Below are 17,471 nucleotides of genomic sequence, written 5' to 3'. Positions count from 1 at the left end.
TGACGCTCTTAAGAGGCTTATAGCAAGGAAAATGACAATACCTCACAAGAAATTGGAGCCATCATATACTCTGCGAGGGTAAGGACTTTTCTCGCTTAAAATTCTCGCCAAAAGGAGAGCGGGAAAGCTTCCCTCCAAATACTGATTCTAGAGGGCCAAAGTTTCTATGTTATTGGTGAGAAATCATGGGTGCTTTTTTGTGAAAATTTCAAAATTTTGCTCCCTTCCAATTTTTGGTAGAGCCGCGCATTGAAAATTTTTTAACCATTCCCGGCACAGCACTTGTCAAGCCTAGCACCACATGAATTCCAAGCCTTCCACACTTGCAAGGCTACTTTCCCAAATATTGTTCTCAGATCAGAGCGCTCGAAAGTTCAATTGCAACCTCCCCTGCACCTTTCTCCTTCTATCTCTCTTTCCCTCTCTATTAATTTTCAGTTTCCCATAGACATATGGTTCCCCTCTTCCTCTCTAGCATCCAGATCTGAATTTATACAATCATGGACACACTTTAAAGACCCTTCCGATGCAATGGCAGACTTCAAGGAAAAGCGATGGTGTAGGTTTTTTAATATGTTATTTTCATCTCTGTTTTGTCAATTGCCTTTTTCTTGCATTTTTGGTCAATTTAACAATCGCAAGAAAAACTCTATTTGACAATATATTGGTATCTCTTCAGGTGAAATCTGGAACTCTATTTGACAATGTATTGGTATCTGATGATCTTGAATATGCTAAGAAGTTGGCTGAAGAGACATGGGGCAAGCATAAGGATGTATGTGGAATTTTTTTTCCCCAAGCGATGCACAAAAAATAAAAAGGTTTAAATTACTTTCGTCTGCTTGTTGACACATGAAAATGTTCATGTTGTAGGCTGAAAAAGCTGCTTTTGATGAGGCAGAAAAGAAGAGAGAGGAGGAGGTACTTTTCATTAATTCTCCTCTGTTGCATGATGTCTTGAGTACATTTGAATTCCATTTCTGTATAGTTTGGACTTTGGACTTCCTTTATACTGCATTATTTGAACAGTGATCATTTGATTATGAAGAGACAACTTATATCTCGAACTCCTGTCTGATTTGTTTCAGGAAGCAAAGGATGACCCTGTCGATTCTGATGTAAGTTCCTGACTAAAATGTTGTTCTCAAAAGAGACTCTTTTTGCTCCAGATTTTATCTGTGATATGTTCTTATTACGTGCACTTTCTTAATGGGAAAAACTTGTTCTTTTAGGCTGAGGAAGGCGATGATGATGATGCTGCTGATGAAGCAGATAGTGATGATGCAGACGCCAAATCAGAAACAAAGGAAGATGTTACTGCCGCAGCTGAGGAAAATGTTAAAGCAAGGGCTTTGTCTGATCCTTCAGTGCTGAGTTAACCATGATGATTTGTTATCAGAAATTTCAATTGTTTTAACTCTCTTACTTCCACCCTTTTGCAGGACGAGCTGTAGGAAAATACGTGCGAGTGCTGTGGTTGGCCCAACATGCTGCTGCGAAGAAAAGCTTTGTTGGCAATTGAGCTCTCGACATTTTTCATTTTTCTTTTGGCTTTTAGCTGTAGAATTGAGCTGTGGCTTTTGGCTTTTGGCTTTGAGTATCTTTGTGCTTTGTACTGTTGAAAAATGGGTGAAAAAAAAAAGTAGCAACTACAGTCACAAAGCTACTTTTGGCAACTTTCTTGCAAGAAAATCATTTAGTTGCATTTGATCGTCTTTGGTAAGGGGTCGATGGTTTCTAATTAAAGAAGTTACTTGTTTATGACAAAATGGGCACTCTTTTCTTATAATGAAAAAAAGTCATAAAGAGTTGGTGTTTTATTGAAAAATGAGTTTATTTTTATTTTATCCGATAAAAAAATTCCTTTTTACTTTCAAAATGGGTACTTTGTTCTTATAATGGAGGAAAGTCATAAAGACCTGGTGTTTTATTGAAAAAATGGGTTTATTTTTATTTTATCTGATAAATAAATTTGTTTATGGAAAAATGGGTGCTCTGTTCTTAAAATGGAGGAAAGTCATAAAGAGCCAGTCTTTTATTGAAAAATGGGTTTATTTTTATTTTATCCGATAAATAAATTTATTTATGGAAAAATAGGTACTCTGTTCTTATAATGGAGGAAAGTCATAAAGAGCTGGTCTTTTATTAAAAAATAGATTTTTTTTATTTTATATGATAAATAAATTTATTTATGAGAAAATGGGTACTCTGTTCTTATAATGGAGGAAAATCATAAAGAGCTGGTCTTTTATTAGAAAATGAATTTATTTTTATTTTATTCGATAAATAAATTTAGTTATAAAAAAATGGGTACCCTGTTCTAATAATGGAGGAAAATCATAAAGAACTGGTCTTTTATGGGAAAGGGATACTTTACACAAAGTGACCGCAATTTGGTTTATGAAATAATCCCAAATAAAAATTTAGAATGAATTTATTTGTTTTGAAAGTTGTATAATGGTCGTTAAAACTCTAGAGATTGGCAAAAAATTTTTGGAGTTGCATAAAGGCAGAGTGAAGAAGGAGAAGAATTGAGCTTTTTGTCCTTTGCAATTGTTCCGTTAAAAATGGCTCTATTCGATTTTACCCATTTTTTATTGGGTAAAATCGTTGGTTCTAACGATCAATTCTTCATTTCCCGTCAATTGTCCTTAATTGGCCAAAATTACGAAACTTTGAGGATGCTATATGTTTGGGGTGAAACTTTGAGGATGAAAAGTGCATTTTTTCCTATAAAATATTTAATCAAATGTTATTTCTTGTCTTAATTTTTGTTATGACTATATTACATATTTATTAAATAGACATACCTTTATAATTAAAGTTAATATTTGATATTTTAGGATGCCATATATTTAAATAGATGAAAATTATTTTGAATATAACATATTAAAATAATTTTATTTGTCAATCATTTTGGACCCCCCTCCAAGGAAAAAATCTTGATTTCGTCACTGCTTAGGAAGAAATGGGGTCTATTGCTAATAAAAGATTGTGAAAATTTACCTTTATATCCTAATTATTTGAAAAAATCTAATGAACAAATTTTGCAAAAAAAAAACCTTGTTTCTTACCAGCAAATTAAGTAACTAATAAAATCACCTGTAATGTTGTTTTAACATAGTTAATTTATGTTAAATACAAATTTTACCAGTTTCTCTTTCGTAAAAATATAAGTATAACACCTTTTCAATTTTAGTTACAAACATTTATTTATTTTACATAAATGTAGTGATTCAGAATAAAATGCCCATAAATAGCTAGTATTTTGTTAATGTAATGCAAAAAATTCATAAAGAGCTGGTATGTTATGGGCGCAATCTTTTTTACTTTCACATATTTAAATTTTGTTAAATACAAAATCTACCAGTTTCCCTTTCGTAAAAATATAAGTATAATACTTTTTCAATTTTAGTTACAAACATTTATGTATTTTACATAAATATAATGATTCAGAGTAAAATACCCATAAATAGTTAGTATTTTGTTGATGTAATGCAAAAAACTCATAAAGAGCTGGTATGTTATGGGCAAAAACTTTTTTACTTTCACATATTTAAAAATTTTTAAATACAAAATTTACTAGTTTCCTTTTTGTAAAAATATTAGTGTAACACTTTTTCAATTTTAGTTACAAACATTTATATATTTTACATAAATGTAATGATTCAGAGTAAAATGTCCATAAATAGCTAGTATTTTGTTAATGTAATGCAAAAAATCCATAAAGAGCTGGTATGTTATGGGCGCAATCTTTTTTACTTTCACATATTTAAATTTTGTTAAATACAAAATCTACCAGTTTCCCTTTCGTAAAAATATAAGTATAATACTTTTTCAATTTTAGTTACAAACATTTATGTATGTTACATAAATATAATGATTCAGAGTAAAATACCCATAAATAGTTAGTATTTTGTTGATGTAATGCAAAAAACTCATAAAGAGCTGGTATGTTATGGGCAAAAACATTTTTACTTTCACATATTTAAAAATTGTTAAATACAAAATTTACTAGTTTCCTTTTTGTAAAAATATTAGTGTAACACTTTTTTAATTTTAGTTACAAACATTTATATATTTTACATAAATGTAATGATTCAGAGTAAAATGTCCATAAATAGCTAGTATTTTGTTGATATAATGCAAAAAAAATTATAAAGAGCACGTATGTTATGGGCAATTTGTTTTTTACTTTCAAAATCAGTTTATGCTAAATACAGGACAATCAGTTTACCTTTCACAAAAATATTAGTGTAACAGTTTTTCAATTTTAGTTATAACCATTTATTTATTTTACATAATTGTAATTATTCAGAGTAAAATGCCCATAAATAGATAGTATTTTGTTGATGTAATACCCATAATCGGGAGAATCAATTGGAATCCACTATTCCTCAGTCTTGGACGCTTTATGTAAAGTAGAGATATTTGTATTCAATTAAATATGAAACATGCAACAATCTGTCTTCCCATGAACCCAGTTTCCAAAAATGTTAATATTTTACTAATATAACAATTAAAATCAATTTAAATAATTCAAATTTAGTAGGTTAGATAAAAGTTGTTAGAAAAGTGAGAAACCAAAAGAAAAATAACTCAAATTTATTAAAAGTCCAAAAAGAATTTAGTACTTCAGCTCTAGAAATCCTCCAAATGACTATATATTAGAACAGCGATAATCAAAATAGATTACATAATTAAAAAACTTAATATTTCAAACATTTATTTTCTTAAGTTTCACTTTTTAAAGGCTCTCAACTCGTTATTCAATAATGTCCATATGTTGCTTCAAAACCAAGCATGGCTGTGTTTAGTACTGCTTACGCTTCCTTTTCGGTGTTTTATTTCTATACCCATTATATATATGTTAATTTCGTGACACCCCAATACATTTTCAGCTTCTGCCATACACAACATTTCCAAACCGACCCGTGCCTGTTATAGGTCACCACTTGCTTTTGTAAACATATTCCTTTCATCATCCGTACATGTCAGTTTCTTTGACATATTCTTTACCTTTCCACGTGCCTGCTTCTTTGCCATATTTTTTACCTTTCCACACCTGTCTTTGGAATATGTGAATACACTACAGAATTTACCTCCATGGGGCAAGTATGTTTTTAAGGTAAATTCTGTAGTGTATTCACATATTTCAAAGACAGGTGTGGAAAGTAAATTATATGGCAAAGAAGCTGGCACGTAGCAACCTGACATGTACGGAGATGAAGGGAATGTTTCTAAAAAAGTAAGTGGTGACCTATAACCGCGGTGAATGTAGCGTACGGCAAATGTTGGAAATGTATTGGGGTGAAACGGAATTAACATAAATATAATGGGGTAAGGAGTAAAAAAAAACCCGTTAACTTTATTAAAACAACCCCAATTTTCAACTCTTTCGTCCATAATAACAACGCAGTACCCATATTGGAATGCATTTTAGAATAAATAGCCAACTCTTTATGGCTTTCCTGCACTACAACTAAAGATTAAATCCATTTTGGATTGGTCAATCTTATATTCAAACGGGTGTCCCAGTTTAAAAGTTTCAGCTCCCCTTGGCTCTCTTCCATTACAACAACATAATACCGAAGGTGACATAAAGACAGACTGATTTATCGGATAAAAAGAAATTAAACCCGTTGGTGAGTAAAAGACCAGCTCTTTGTGCCTTTCAACCATTACAGTGACAGAGTACCCAACGTGCCTTAAATACAAATGTTGGGTAATGGGATAAAATTTAGTTAAAACGGTTGTCTTATAAACGACCTGCTGTTTACGGCTTTCGTCCATCAGACTGTTGTATAAAACATCGAAGAAAAAAAGAAAGCAGTACTAAACAAAGCCATGCTGGGGCCACCGAAGAGGAAGCGTATTAGGTACTAAACACACAGCCATGTTGGGGCCCGCAGTGATGCGTGTGTTTGAAGACAGGTGGACGTCGGAATCGAAGGCAAAAATTTGGTAAAGAAGAAGTCAAGGCGGAATAGACAGAGGTGGTGTCTACTGGCGTAAATTTAGGCGCAGGCGGTGACGGTAGATATATCTGAGGAAGGCCCTTGCGAAGCTGTGGTGACAGAATGCAGCGGCGTGGAACAGAAGCAGAGAAATCAAAAGTGAGTACTTTTTTGAGTTTTTCCATAACTTTGAAAAATGGAGTAAAATAACGAGTAAAACACCTGTACGTCTACTAGGGTGATTTCTACAGTTCTTGTAAGAGGCAATGATAGAGGAATAAGGAATACGAAGTACGGGGTGTAAGACCCTGCGTCTTCGAACGAAGATGTAACGAAACCGGAAAATTATCGCAGTTTATTTGTGCACGGAGCTTTGTGTACGTACGTAGGAAATGTTGGTCCTCTAATTTGTATTAAATAGTGTAAAGGAAATTAAGCAGAAATGAGTGAAGACGTGAAGAAGACGTTGTAACAGGACTAAAGTCTTAAAATAGAGTGATTTGGATGGCCGTGTGGACATCGATAATGGCCCCCATACTGCATTGCGCATGGTTATGTGAAAAGAATTAAAGAAACACACAGTAGAGGTTGAGTTTGTTGGTGTTAATGAAAATGCATGTCGATAGTGGTATTTTGTGCTAAAGGTTGATATAATTGCATCAGCCACACTTATAAAAACTGTGTATATGAATGTTAGAGTAATGTTTATCGTCTGCATTTTGTGAAAGTTGTGAGGTAAAGTATGGTTTGTTAAGTGAAATGATCGTGTATATATGTTTTGTTCCATTAGTAGACGATCAGTATTTATGTTACAAACGAAAGCATATGGGGAGGCTGAAAAAAAAATGTTAAGCGACCATGGTTAGAAAAAGCATTGAACAACCACACAGGGGTTGTAAGTATGGGGCAGGATGGGGTGCTTAAAACTCATGACATGGTGCAGGAAACAGAGAAGGGAAAAATGGGGATGGATGGTTGCGGCAGGTTAATGTCATTTGACCTTAACCAAGAACCTGAGTGTGACCGAGACACATGCAGTGAAGAAAGCGGTGGTTCAATAGGAGGACACGAAGATGAGGAGGCAGATGAATTGGTGGGCGCAATAGGCGTGGATGACGTAATGAAATTAACATTTGACACGGAAGAAGCTGGGGAATTTTATAATTTGTATGCGAAACTAAGCGGATTTGGGATTCGTAAAAGTAATGCCAAACGAGATGAAGATGGCATTTCAAGATTTAGAAAATGGGTATGTTGCTGTGAAGGTTATAGGAATGAAAAGTGGTTTAATTATGAAGACCGGAAAAGAGAAGCAAAAGCAATCACAAGGACCGGGTGTGGGGCTTGCTTTCGCGTGAAATATGACACAGAATTGGTAAAGTATGTGGTGACACGTTTCATTATGGAGCACAATCACCCGCTGGCATCAGAGGCAAGTGTGCAACACCTTAAGTCGCATAGAAAAGTGAGCGATGCAGAATATGCGCAGGCAAAAAGTCTAAAGTTGGTTGGGGCCAGAATATGCCAGATAATGAAACATTTTGTTATCAAAGCCGGAGGGTATAGTAACGTGGGATTTTGCATTAAGGATCTGTATAACCGAATGGACGAGGAACGTAGAAAAGATATTTTTAATGGCGATGCAGAAGGGGCACTTGGGTTCTTGGCAGCGAAGAAGGATGCCGATGACATGTTCTTTTATAAATATCATGTAGATAACGAAGGAAGATTGGCAAGGTTGTTTTGGGCAGATTCTAAATCTCGTGTGGACTTCAGTGTATTTGGAGATGTATTGGTGTTTGATACAACATACAAAACAAATAAATACCGCAAGCCACTAGTTGTACTTGCAGGGGTAAACAACCATTTGAACAGTACTATTTTCGGCTGTGCACTGTTATCAGATGAGAGGATTGAAACATATGAATGGGTGCTAAGTACATTTGTAGAGGCTATGAAAGGTAGAAAGCCAGTAGCAGTGATGACAGATGGGGACAGTGCAATGCGAAGAGCGATAAAGAATCTTCTCCCGGATGCTTGTCACAGGCTATGTTCGTGGCACTTGCATAGGAATGCACGGAGTAATATTCGCTGCGAGGAGTTTAATAACAGGTTGTATGACCTGATGGCGAGAAAGTTTAGCACTCTTGAGTTTGAGGATCGCTGGGCTAGGTTAGTTAATGAATGTGGGGTGGTAGAGAATGAGTGGGTGAAGAAGTTGTACCGTAGGAGAAGGTTATGGGCAGAGGCCTATTTACGCGGTCATTTTTTTGCAGGTATGAGAAGCACTCAAAGGTGTGAGAAAATGAATGCTTTTTTGAATGAGTACTTGAATGAAAAAATGCGACTATATGAATTCGTTAGAAGTTTTGATTTGGCAATAGCATGGCTTCGACATACTGAGAGCAAAGCAGTTCACACAAGCGAAAACACAAAACCAGTCTTAACCACAATCCTGCCCGAATTAGAGGGGAGCGCAGCGGAGGTGTTTACAAGGAATGTGTTCTTCATGGTGAGGAAGCATTTGAACAGGCAGGGACTTCTAATTTCTGAGGGCTGGAGCGAGGATGGAGGGAGTCGTACATATTATTACTCGAAATATGGTGGACACGAAATTAGTTGGAGGGTGGTTTATGATAGGTCAATGGAGAAGCTAATCTGCTCTTGCATGAAATTCGAGTCAAAGGGGATTCCTTGTGCTCACATGTTTCGCGTGATGGTGGTAGAAGGAATGAACAGGATCCCAGAAGCATGCATTTCGAAGCGGTGGACAAAGGGAGTTTACAGTACTAATAATGGAATGAAAGCATTTGTTGCAGACGAACAGCTGACACAAATGGCCAGATATGGCACTTTAAAGTCGAGCTGTAATAGTATGTGTTACTATGCGTCCTACATGGATGATGCGTTTAATGACCTGCAGCAGATGTTTGACAAGCATTCTGTGGACCTAAAGGAGAAGTGGATTGAAAGTGGATATGGGGGAGACGGATTTGCAATGGATTCAAGAGTGATGAACGATAGAAGTAGAAGAACATTCGGGCTGTTAGATCCCAGGGTGTCCCGGTGTAAAGGTGATCACAAGCATGCAGAATCAAAGAAGAAAAGAAAGTGTGGTCATTGCAGGTACTATCGAAAATGCATACGTAGTTATAAGCAATTTGTTAATTGATAAAATACATGAAGTGGACAGTGAAGGTAATAATTATTATGTGGGTATTTTTGAACAGTAGCAAATAAACACATAATTGAAAGTGCATACAAAGTATACAAAGTTATTGGCAGTGCAAGAAAGTTGAAGTGGTGTAATGTTAGCAATGTACTTAGTTGACGTGGTTACTTGCAGTCACAAATGATTTGACATGTGATATATGGGTTGAAGATTGCAGGCAGGCCACAACCAACGAACATGCCCATACAAAAAGAATTCGCACAACACAGCAGTTCATGATGATCATATGGAAAATTGTTTGGATGAATCGCTGGAAAAATCAATTGAAATTGGTACGGGGTGGAGCGACTCAGGCGAATGGAGAGGACAAGCATTTGCACCACAAGCATGCGGTAGCGGTGGAAGGGACACAGGTGACCAACAAAGAAGTCCAGGAGAAAGATGAGGCACAACTGTTGTGATGGTTCGGTTTGCAGTTACGCAATAAATAAGGCAGGTTTTGGTGAGTAGAGGTGCAAGAGTATTGAAGGTTGCTAGCTAGGTCTAGATGGGTAAGTCACTGTAGTTCCACCGAAGGCGTCATGCACAGAAGGATCACAAGATGCATGACTGTCATGGTTGCGTCGTAAGCACTGTTGTAGCAAATAGTGCTGCTGCACTTGGTTAATAGGAGAGAGTAAGTAGTTGACAAATTGTGTATTACGGTCCTTTTTTGTAAATAGGAAATTAAGTGGAAGCGTATGTTGCGCAAAATCTCTTCGTGGGATAGACGTTTTCCGAAGTGGCTACTTGGGAATCATCTTCAGTTGCCCAGGTTTTGTAAACTGGTGCCTTACGCTGCTGCTATAAACTGCTTTTACGATATGGGCTGTTTCTTCGTCTCCTTGCTATCCTAACCAATGACCGTAAGGCCCAACGCCTTTTGTTTTGCCCATCGTTCCATTCTGGTGTAGGAACAGTAACTTTTGTTTCTCCCCATCTATTTTCATTGCTCACAATGCTTATGCGTCTCTTCAGTGCACCAATGACAATGGTATTATATATGTATTATATATGTATATTAATTTATGCAATATAATTAATATTATGAATTATACTAATAATTATACATATCTACTAATAGAAATTATTAATTAGTTCGAATAAGTTTAAGAATACATTTGTACTAATATATTTAATTAGCCAATAACTATCAGTTACGATTAATATTTTTTACATCATTTGTACATTTCCATTGGAGTTTACTATTTTACGTAACTTGTTGGCACACGATTAATGAATTTCTTATTATAACAATTATGCAATGTCCGCGTCATGTCCGTAATCTAAATTGCTATTAACATGTAGAAAAAATTCCACATGTTTACTGACACTCCATCCGAACAACTTTGATACCTCTGATGCTTTTTTGGTGACATAGTTAAACAAAAATTGGTATACCCTGTTGGAACAATCCACTTAGGTAGCAATGCTTCGTCAGCCTCCCTCACACTAATTACTGTACAACTGTGTGGAAGTTGGAACACACTAATTACTGTACAACTGTGTGGAAACTTGAACTCATGATATAATGTTGGAGTTGCATTCATACAAAAGGCTTTTCTGTCATGATATAAATAAGTCCGAAAAATGTAATGCAGTAAGTATGATAGATTTATAGTAACAACAACTTGCATTTAAATTGTTTTGTTGTAAATATTTCACTGCAAACTTCAATTGCAGGTGAAGAACAATCTTGGACAGACGAAAAATAAGAACAGGACTATAAATTAGTTGTGGGAAATTGACGGTGACAAATTTTCTATCGAAGCAGTGAAACGGTACAAATTTAGAGAAACAAGTTCAACGTTACCAATTATCTGTGAACTGTTAACATTTTCCGTGCTGGGTGTTCAAATTTTAAATTGTATTAGAAGTACACAACAGACGTGGCGATTGCTCACAGCTCGGCTTTGTTGCTGGGGACTCCCAACTAGTTTGCATGCTCATTCCTCCGGCTACACAACCTTGTTTGCGGTTATGGGCCATGGGTGCTCAGTCTTTGGCATTATGAATTCCCTGACATTCGTGAGCTTTGCCTCTACCAAGGTCTTCCGTAAATGTCTCCGTCCCAGCACTTGTGTTCGGACGCTTAGAAAGACAGGATTCCCAGCCACCAATTCCACCGCGAAGGCAGCGTTTCCCTGCCCCCTTTTGGAGCTTCAATGCACTTTCCAAAATTACCTGTATTTGATGTAGCCTTTGGTCCACCACTTGTGAGTTGGCCGACACATTGGATGCCAAACGAAATATTTCTGCACTTTTTTCTAAGACTTTCTTTCTGAGGCCCATGCACTGAACAAGCAGGTCTCGTACCAGTGTCTAGGCACCTAAGCGGAAACAAGACAGATGGCTGTATTAATTTTACACAAATTGCTAAAATTAAATGCCGAGTGAAGTACAGGGCGAAGAATGCCATACCACATCACCAACAGCACATGGAAGAGGCAACCCTATTACATCGCCACCAACTCTGTGAATGCCCTCCTGCTGCAGTGATCCATCAGTTTGTATGCACAACACAGACCAGGGAGGGTAATTAATTGGATGTTTCAGTGACGGTGTTGTAGCCTCACTTAGTGGCAACTGGTCACATATATGAATTACGCACTCCTTCCCACTGGGTGGCAACGTGGAGGAAGTCATTGGTTTCATTAGCCTGCTGCGCACAAACTCGTCATACGTAGCATATGGAGGGGGATCTGGGTATAGGCTTGCAATTGGCAGTCCATGAAGCACATCATGTAGCGTGTTTCCCGAAATTGTATCAGCGCTGTACATATCTGATGGCCGATGGGGAGGTTGCTTTGCACATACACCTGCATACACCTGCCTAATAACCCTCTCGCCCAGGTAGTAAAATCGTCCCATGGGGCCATCCAAAAGCAATCTCGTTGCAGTTAGTTCCTTGGATTTGAGATACCGACTAGGCAATGACATTGCAGGGAAGGGTAGCCAGTTGACCTATGACACACAATTAACAAGCGATGTAACATTGGTTTGTTGAACAGGCGGAACAAATTCATAACAACTGTTAACACGTAGGCGGTAGAAAATGTAAGATGTCGTAAGTACGGGAACTAACGTTGTCCGGGTTAATGGTGTCAATTGCACGGCGAAAATGTTCGACCGTAGACGGTGATTGTCGGCTGGCTCTATTACACGAGCGCCATCGCCACATTCTGGGCAATACGTCCCTCTCGTCCTGTTTCAGTTTATACGGACTTAACTGAAGAATTTCATAAGCCCACACCTACACGTGGTTGTACAAATTATATCCAGCGTTGGAGATGAACACTAACTGCCTGAAAAGTTTATTTAACGGAACAGGGTAATGTCGAATTGACACAGAGTGAAGGCAATTCTGGACTTACCTCCCAAACGAAGCTGTAGCCGCCAAGGCTTTTCGTCCGGCGTCGGGAGACGGCGGACATAAATCTGTACAAGGTTGCCATCCCCGCCCCTCCCCAGTTATAATCCCCTATACGATCTACGTCCTCCAGCGCAGGCAGACAGCACAGGTGAATTGTTTCGGCCGTGTTGCTAAGTAAAGTGCGGCCAAGCATGTAGAGAAAGAAAGCTCTAGTTAGATGTGCCAGCTGGACGTCGTCGTTCTCGTCAATGGCCTTGTCTTTGTAGAATGACAATATATCGGTAACTCTGATGGCACCGGCAGAAGCAAAAGCTGGCACCCAACCCAATTGCTCGTTGATGTAATTGGCATTTTCCCTAACATTGTAATCCCACGGAATGGCCAACCCGCCCACTGCAACACCGGTTATACAGGTGAAGTCCAAGGGTGTCAGTGTCATCTCTCCGAAAGGCAAGTGGAACGAGTTTGTTGAGTCCCACCATCGCTCCGCAAGTGCGACAGGCAACTTCCTATCTCTATCGGCCACGGGCAAGTGGCTCAGAAAATCCCCAAACCCAGCAGTAACAACTTTCGCGGCCACCTTACGAGGCAGCCTCTTCCACCACTCCATAACTTCGACTGACGACCCTCTAGGATAAATTGAATAGACTTCCTGTGCATTAATGTAGAACCAATTCAGGCAGTTATATATAAGTATAAACCAAATGAGGGCTTAGGGCAAAATAAGCACAAGTAATTGTCGACATTGATTCTGCAACATGTACCCCCTGTGCAAGGAAAATGTGTGATATGTGGGTTTTCCGATCAACCAGCAGTTCTTGCGAGTGTTCTTCATCAGGCGGTGGCCGGTACCGATGGAGCCTGCCCATCGCACGGCTTTTTTGGAGTTGGATTTTATTCCGAATATTGTGATGGCGCAGCTCTAGTTATCACAAAATCCCTGTCGCCCCACCCGCGATTATGAACAGCTTTGCCGTTAAGTGTTGCGGCCTTGTAGGTGCGTAGGCGTCTTTCTTCGCGAGAAATTTGAATTGTTAGACATTTTGGACGGCTGTCGCCAGGTTGGGCGTGCAATGGGCTTGTACCTGGTAATTAGGGTTGCAAATTGGGAAAAATGTGTTACAGTGACGGTCGGCGCGTGTGCTATGCATGATTTCATTGGCCTTGACATACATACCCTTCTCAGTTTTACTTGGACGACTAAGGAAACAGTGTTGTGGCCAACCTGCGCGTCGTAAGCAATGAAATGTCTCCGAACGTTTCATTATAGCGAGGGGGAAATTTGGATCAGATTGCCATGAAATAATTTGAATTTATAAACAGAAACCGCAACCCCAAGACATTAACAGCTAAAATTGAAAAGCACCCGTAATGGATGGTCCGGACGATAAACGAATACGGGTTGCCAGAACTGCAATGACACTATGTTGACACGGGCTGTGCAACGCACAGGCACGGCCCTCTAGAACATTAGTTAAATACATACCACCGGCAGTTTTAGTGCACAATGAATAGAAATATAGGAAAAATATTAAGTATAAAAACAATTAAAATTTGCTGTGAAAAGAACTTTCAGACGGTAATGTTAACCCCAATTTATTGTGATTTGGAAAAAGGATTTGTAACCAACATTATGTGTACGTAATGATACCAAAAAAGAAAACAAAGCAAATCCATTATGAGTGCATGATCGGTTTAAGAGCAGCATAGTTTTAATTGTAATTAAATAAACAGTTGTCATAATGTTTCAGAAATTTTAATAATTAGAAAAAATATAGAAAGGCACAAAAACCTGTGACCAGCTTCAACATCAATCAAAAAAATACAAACTTGCATATTTTTCTTTCTTTTTTGAGAGAAATAGCGAGTTAATCTATCCATTTAAATCATGTCTAATAGCATTACAAATAGATGAAAACATTATCTAACCAAATAGTTATAGAATATGTATAGCAAGTTTAAATAAAAACATGAATTGCCATATTTGTAAATCTACATATGCAAATTCAAATTCAACAATTTGTTTGATTGCAATTATGTCTTCTTAATGAAAATAGAATTTTCTAATAATATTTTGTATAGTGACACTCTAAGCTAAAAGCCTCAATACTAACTTCCACCACCAAATGCATTCCTTTGAAAACTGCAACTGTTTTAGCTAGTCAAATCAACAAAATATTATTAACTTCTTTAGCCAAATAGTAATGACATGTCCATTTGAAGTTGCCTAACAATCATCTCAAACTCTAATTACATTATCTATCATTATGGGCAATAAAAAAGGATAAGAGTAAGTCATATAGAACCAAATACATAAGTTAAAGATTCTGAAGTCTAATTTTGCACTTTTTTTATTTCCAAGCTATCATTTGCTAAAATTAAAACCATGAAAATAAACTACCTATCATGGATACAAGCTAGTAATTCAAAATGTTGAATGAAGACATATAAAATATTATCTTCACATTCTAAATTGCTAGCCCCAACAAATATTTTACACGTCATCCACAGTAACCCCAGTTTGTAAGAATTTTTCACAATTGATAAACTTTATATAAATTAAAATATAATTATCTATCCATCAATTAAGAGATTGGGTTAATTTATAATTTAATAAGCATACTTTTTTTCTTCGTGATGATCGTTTACCTTGGATTTTCATGTATTAGATTTTTTTCTCCTCTATTGTAGTACTATCACCCTATTATCAAATAACAATTATAATAAAAAAATTAGAAATAGAATGAATCTGCCCAAATCACTCTTTTTGATACCTCTAACAATTCTTTCATTGTTAGCGTAAAAATTTTTCATGTAATCACCACTCGTCCTGTTGTCAACCTTAGTTTACTTTTTCCAAAAATAAAAATATGAAAAAGTAGTGTGGCCATAAATAAAAAATGAAAAACTAAAAAAAAGTTTCTTTAGATTTGGGGAAAATATTCACAGCATCACATACGTCTTTTGGGCAGAAAAGAAAGTTAGATGAAGAAGAAATAGGTGACAAAACCAATAAGCAAAGGTTGCTCATCAAGACGGAAAAAATGACAAAAAAATATGAAATAGTATATACCAAAAAGAGACATTAAACGTAGAAGATTATGAATCATAATTTTTGGACTACGGACGAAAGGAAATTTCAAACCCATTCTTGATCTCCTTAAATGAACTCATTCATTTAGTTATTTATGGGGGAAAATGAAAGAAAGTGCATGAACTAATACAATAGAGAAAAAACAAGTTCAAATGATTAGGATGATAGGGGAAAAAACGGAGTACAAAGTAGAAAGTATATAAGAAACATGTAGTTCACGTGAGGATTTGTTTAATTACCTTTATCTGCAATCAAAAAAGATAAAGGAAATAAAGCGAACAAAAGAAAAAACTAAGCAAAATGAAGAAAAGAAAAGGAATGGACCACGTGTCAAAGAAAAAGAGATCCACTTGGCAATCATTGGAGTTGCTATAGTAACTCCACTCTGTTGTTATATAATAGGTAGATTTTGTGGTACAAAATCTTGATTATTAATCAAATTTGCCTTGTTATCAGTAATAATTACTATTTATGTATAAAAACTTACTACTACTTGAATTAAAGTTACTAAGGTATATTATGAGTGCTTACTAACTAAGGTACTAAGTTTTAATCATTAATAAAAACATCTTATCATTATTTGAAATAAACTTCGTAATACTACTTTGAGATAAGGTTTTAATGTAAAAATTGTACATGCATTCCAGAATTACTATTTATGTATAAAAACTTACTGTTATTTGAACTAAACTTACTCTTTTAAATGTAAGTTTGGGATATCAAGTAGTAATCTATTTATTTAAAAATTAAGTTTAATATTTATTCCAATTTACCTTTTGAGGTATAAAAGTTACTAATCTATTACACTTAACTTACTATTTTAGATAGGAAACTTACTTCCATAATTTTAGGTGTTATTTTATTTAGGCGAATATGTTCAACAATAAATCAAATGATCGCTAAAAGTGCAACAACGTGTTATATCAGGTAAAAACTATTTCGCTATCATAACTATCGTTTAGTATCTATATCTAAATGTATTGCTGGGGGGGTTTTGGATAAGGAGCTTCAAAAATTATCAAAAGTCTGAATGCTATTTGAATAGAATTTTGCATTTTTTTAATTAAAAAATATTTATCTCTTAACTAATCATGTAACCGGCCCTACAAATCCTATAATCATACTTATATTTTTTCCACATTTCCCTTATGTTTTTTCCACTACCCCATAAAATTCAAACTCCTAAACTTTAACTAACGGATAATAACCACCCCTGTAAAATGATATCTGCAAATTCCAATTCACATCTCACATTTATTACTGACACTTACCATATCACTTAGAGTAATAACTAACCGTTAATTTAAGAAATTCGCAACTACGAAAGTCAAATATCCAAAATATAGGAGCCTGTTTAAATTACAATTTTCACAATTCAACGTATCTTATTGTCATAATATATTTTACTCTCACAATCATTCACAAATTATAAAGGCATTAAAAATAAATAATTTTTTAAATAAAAATTAATTCAAAGGTAGTTAATTCACACGCACACACATATATACATACATATATATATTCTCATAATGCATATATATATAAGATTATCAAATCGAATGCATAATACTGGTAAGTATTTCATTTTAAAATAAAAAAACATGCAATTACATTTATTTCTATCCATATATCATTCATTTTCTAATATAAATTATTATTATTACTTTAAGATCCATCTTTTGCAAAAACACAATTCTTGAATGATTTACAGTTTTTGTCATATTTTGAACTATTGTTAGACAAATCTTAAATTTTAATTATGTTGGTGAAGTTTTTTAACTTTTTCGAAATTAAAATGGTATAATTTTTTAATTTATTTTAATAATGTAAGTACCG

At 35.8% G+C, this 17,471-nt stretch overlaps 2 protein-coding genes across 2 annotated transcripts; both read left to right on the top strand.

The window, feature by feature from the left end:
* The first annotated feature begins 434 nt into the window (after window positions 1-434).
* Window positions 435-1,379, top strand: LOC113711348 (uncharacterized). The gene is made up of 5 exons (XM_027234513.2): window positions 435-559; window positions 680-775; window positions 874-921; window positions 1,089-1,118; window positions 1,233-1,379. Exons 1-5 carry the CDS (start codon window positions 527-529, stop codon window positions 1,377-1,379), a joined length of 354 nt encoding a protein of 117 aa, XP_027090314.2. The 5' UTR covers window positions 435-526.
* Window positions 1,380-6,858: 5,479 nt separating this feature from the next.
* On the top strand, window positions 6,859-9,590 carry LOC113738882 (protein FAR1-RELATED SEQUENCE 5-like). Its single transcript, XM_072067036.1, has 2 exons — window positions 6,859-9,083; window positions 9,347-9,590. Exons 1-2 carry the CDS (start codon window positions 6,859-6,861, stop codon window positions 9,588-9,590), a joined length of 2,469 nt encoding a protein of 822 aa, XP_071923137.1.
* The last annotated feature ends 7,881 nt before the right edge of the window (window positions 9,591-17,471 follow it).

The sequence above is a fragment of the Coffea arabica genome, chromosome 10e (genome assembly GCF_036785885.1).
Source record: "Coffea arabica cultivar ET-39 chromosome 10e, Coffea Arabica ET-39 HiFi, whole genome shotgun sequence".
In the NCBI taxonomy this organism is placed as follows: domain Eukaryota; kingdom Viridiplantae; phylum Streptophyta; class Magnoliopsida; order Gentianales; family Rubiaceae; genus Coffea; species Coffea arabica.
The sequence above is the reverse complement of the archived record's forward strand: the minus strand, read 5'-3'. Positions and strand labels throughout refer to the sequence as shown.